The sequence below is a fragment of the Mytilus galloprovincialis genome, chromosome 11 (genome assembly GCF_965363235.1).
Source record: "Mytilus galloprovincialis chromosome 11, xbMytGall1.hap1.1, whole genome shotgun sequence".
Classification (NCBI taxonomy): Eukaryota; Metazoa; Mollusca; class Bivalvia; order Mytilida; family Mytilidae; genus Mytilus; species Mytilus galloprovincialis.
This window is the reverse complement of record NC_134848.1, coordinates 38,714,598-38,717,692: the sequence shown is the minus strand read 5'-3', so window position 1 is coordinate 38,717,692 and position 3,095 is coordinate 38,714,598. Positions and strand designations below refer to the sequence as shown.

General features: G+C 32.8%; 1 protein-coding gene across 1 annotated transcript; it reads right to left on the bottom strand.

The window, feature by feature from the left end:
• Positions 1 to 1,636: 1,636 nt before the first annotated feature.
• LOC143050749 (IgGFc-binding protein-like) lies at positions 1,637 to 2,726 on the bottom strand. The gene has a single exon (XM_076223869.1). It carries the CDS (start codon positions 2,724 to 2,726, stop codon positions 1,743 to 1,745), a length of 984 nt encoding a protein of 327 aa, XP_076079984.1. The 3' UTR covers positions 1,637 to 1,742.
• Between the last annotated feature and the right edge of the window lie 369 nt (positions 2,727 to 3,095).

Sequence of the window (3,095 nt, the reverse complement as noted above, 5' to 3'; positions counted from 1 at the left end):
GAAATTTTGAAACCGGAAGTCGCCTTAAGTTTCATTAATGTATTGTCTAGTCGTTATTTATAAACTGTCATTTTCTTTTTATCAAATCTAACAATGGATTTTACATATATCACACCTTTCAAAGGATTAACAAATATTGGCTGATTTGTTATGACGCCATTTTCAAAATGTGTGGTGGCCATCTTGAAAAAATGATTATTTTTTCTGGCCAGCAGCGGATTTTTTATAACTATCATTTAGTTAACCTTTATACCAAATTTCATGCTTGTATCACGATTTGCACAATTATGTCCATAATATCTCCCACTATATCAGGACATGAATAAATTGAGAAAATGCTAAATTTTAATAAATTGCAATGTTTTTTCACAAAATTGTTTTGTCGTGTGGATTGCGGTATAGAAAGCGGACTCTATGTGAGCCTTTTTGTTTTATTTTTTAAGTTCGAGATTTTCTGAAAATGAGCATTTTGTTGTTACGCTAACTGAAACAGTTTAGAGGGTCATTTTTTAATGGTTTATATATGAACCCATAAGAAACGAAATTGAAAAATCTCAACTGTTTTCTTCCATTTTTTATGAGTGAAAACGTAAAAAATCATCATTTTCGTCTTTGTTTACATTTTTTCATTGATCACCAGCACCCGTCAGGACCGAATCACCAGCACAGTACGTTCTCTCGCAGGACAACCATACCCACCGTGATTATTTTGATGCCCGTAAAAGAGGCAACTGAAATAACAAATTTAAAGTCTTCATAACTATACGAGAATGTACCAACATCAGGATTTAACTTTTGGGGTAACTATTATTGAATAAAAAGGATGAAATTCGTCAATTTTGCAAGCGTAAACACAAGGGACTCGACAATTGTAATTTGAATCAGGGGGGGGGGAGGGCTTGAAATCCTTTTTAAATGAAGAGGAGGGTTGTTCACTTTGCAAATACTTCAGATGAAGGAAAGGGCGTCGACAGTTTAAGTATCGAGATTTTTATGGAAGAGGAGGGTGATTTTTTGTTTCATTTCTTCTGAAGAGATCGGGGTAGCGGATTTATTTTCCTTCGATCCTTAATGGGGGATGCATTAGATATATATGAAAAATTTCGATAATAAGTATGAAATGATTAGTCAGTTAATTAATTGATTTTGATATTAGATTATAATTATGTGTTTATTTTTTTATGTATCTTGTTGAACCTTTTTTTATCTAATCTATGTATTTTGCCATTACGCTGTGCCCTTGGAGTTGAGTGCTAGTCTTGTGTTTTATGAACCAAAGGCTGTCTGGTGTTTTGTAGTGGTTATGTCTTTTGGTATTTGGGAAAACTTGTGATGTTTTCGCGCCAGTGCCCATGTTAAATCATTTTCATATGTGTACCCATCTTGTCAGTCAACATGAGGACAGATAGTGATTTCCAAAGCTCTCATAAACTTTGAAACTTTGCAACTTGATATAAGCTGACTAGTCGTCGTATATACTTAGGCATGCATCAAACAAAGTAACTGCATAATAATTCAAATGACAAAAATATTTTAAAATTATTAAAAAAAATATAAAAGTATAAGATTTTTTTTATTTTAATATATGATCTAAAAAAAAATAGTTTGCGTTTAGCAATTACAAAACCTTGTTTAAAAGATTAATTGGGATAAAAATTCATCCCGAACTCCAGAGAATCAAGCGGTAGCTCATTTAAACAGATTATTTTTTTTCTTCCATTTTGTCTATACTATTTAACAAACTATAGATTGAAACCTCCTGGAAATCCATAACCAAATAAGTTACTCCAACATGCACCATACACTATGACTCCAAACATTTGCTTCCCTGATACGCTTTGTAGAGTTTGATAACCAACTTGTGAAGGAATAGTAATCGAAGAATAAATCATATTCTTCACAACAACAGTCCTTGTGGTTATGTATTTTACATGACTTAGTGGTGAACCGTTATACAAAATATCATTTTTGACAAAAGAATCTGTTGTAATTGAAATAAAACGCTGATTACCAGTTCTATTAGACCAAGTTTCTCCACATGCTATATCAAAAGACAAATACGCGTCCTCAATATACGTATATGGTACTACAATCATGTGTTTTTCTTTATAATGTGTCAAAGACGGAACTAATGTTAGAAAACCTTCTTTAGAATTTCCATGTCCTTTCCCAAACGCATTGTATCCAAAAATAGCGGTTAGAATTGGACGACTCGATTTGACATATAATGGTCCATCAGTTTTCATAACAATATCTATAAAATCTCCATGGAATATGAATCGAGATATAGATGTTAGATTACTTACTACAGACACTTTAGTGTTCGATTCATTAGCTACTATCCTTAAAATACTTTCTGGTTTTTCAAAATTTAAAGATGGAACAATGAATTCCTTTCCCCATTTCTCAATTGGAATTAGTTGCTCCCTCAATGGCGAGCAATCACCGTTATAACCAGAATATCCTAAAAATGCACACTGATTTCCTGAGATAACAGATATAGGTTTTGTACTCTTAATAAATGTCCCTGTCATGTCACTTTTATGGGATACAACAAAAGTCATTCCCTTGTTAAGTGTAACTGTTAAAATGTCCGAATTAGTGTAGACTTTTGCTTTGTAGGACAAACTTCCAGTTATTCTCAGATGTAAATTAACCACAGTATTATCCTTAGTTGATACTATTCCTATCAGACTACCTCTTGCAGGTGTGTATGATAATGCCATATATTCCGTAGACAAACTATGAGCAGGTAATACATAAAAGCCTTCCTTATTTGTAAATTCTTCATTGTAACCGAACACAGAAACAGGTATTGAAGATATCAAGTGAATCCCTTTGTTTTCAATTGTGGTTATATTTGAAGATTTCAGAACTTTTGGTAGGTCAATGATAGTCATACCTTGACTTAAAGTTTTATTAAGAGTCTTGGGTAATGCTGAACTTTGTATCAACATCCAACCTTTTTCTTCCGAGGCAACACTAATATAGATATGGCGGTAATGTTCGATATCTGACCCGCCTATAGAGAGTTCATACTTAAGATGAAGAAACATAAGCCAAAATTCAAACTTAGAACCTACAAAGTACAGAAA

Bases quoted from the DNA above. Each gene is read 5' to 3' on its own strand.
- LOC143050749 (XM_076223869.1), bottom strand. From the start codon at position 2,726: ATGGCATTATCATACACACCTGCAAGAGGTAGTCTGATAGGAATAGTA.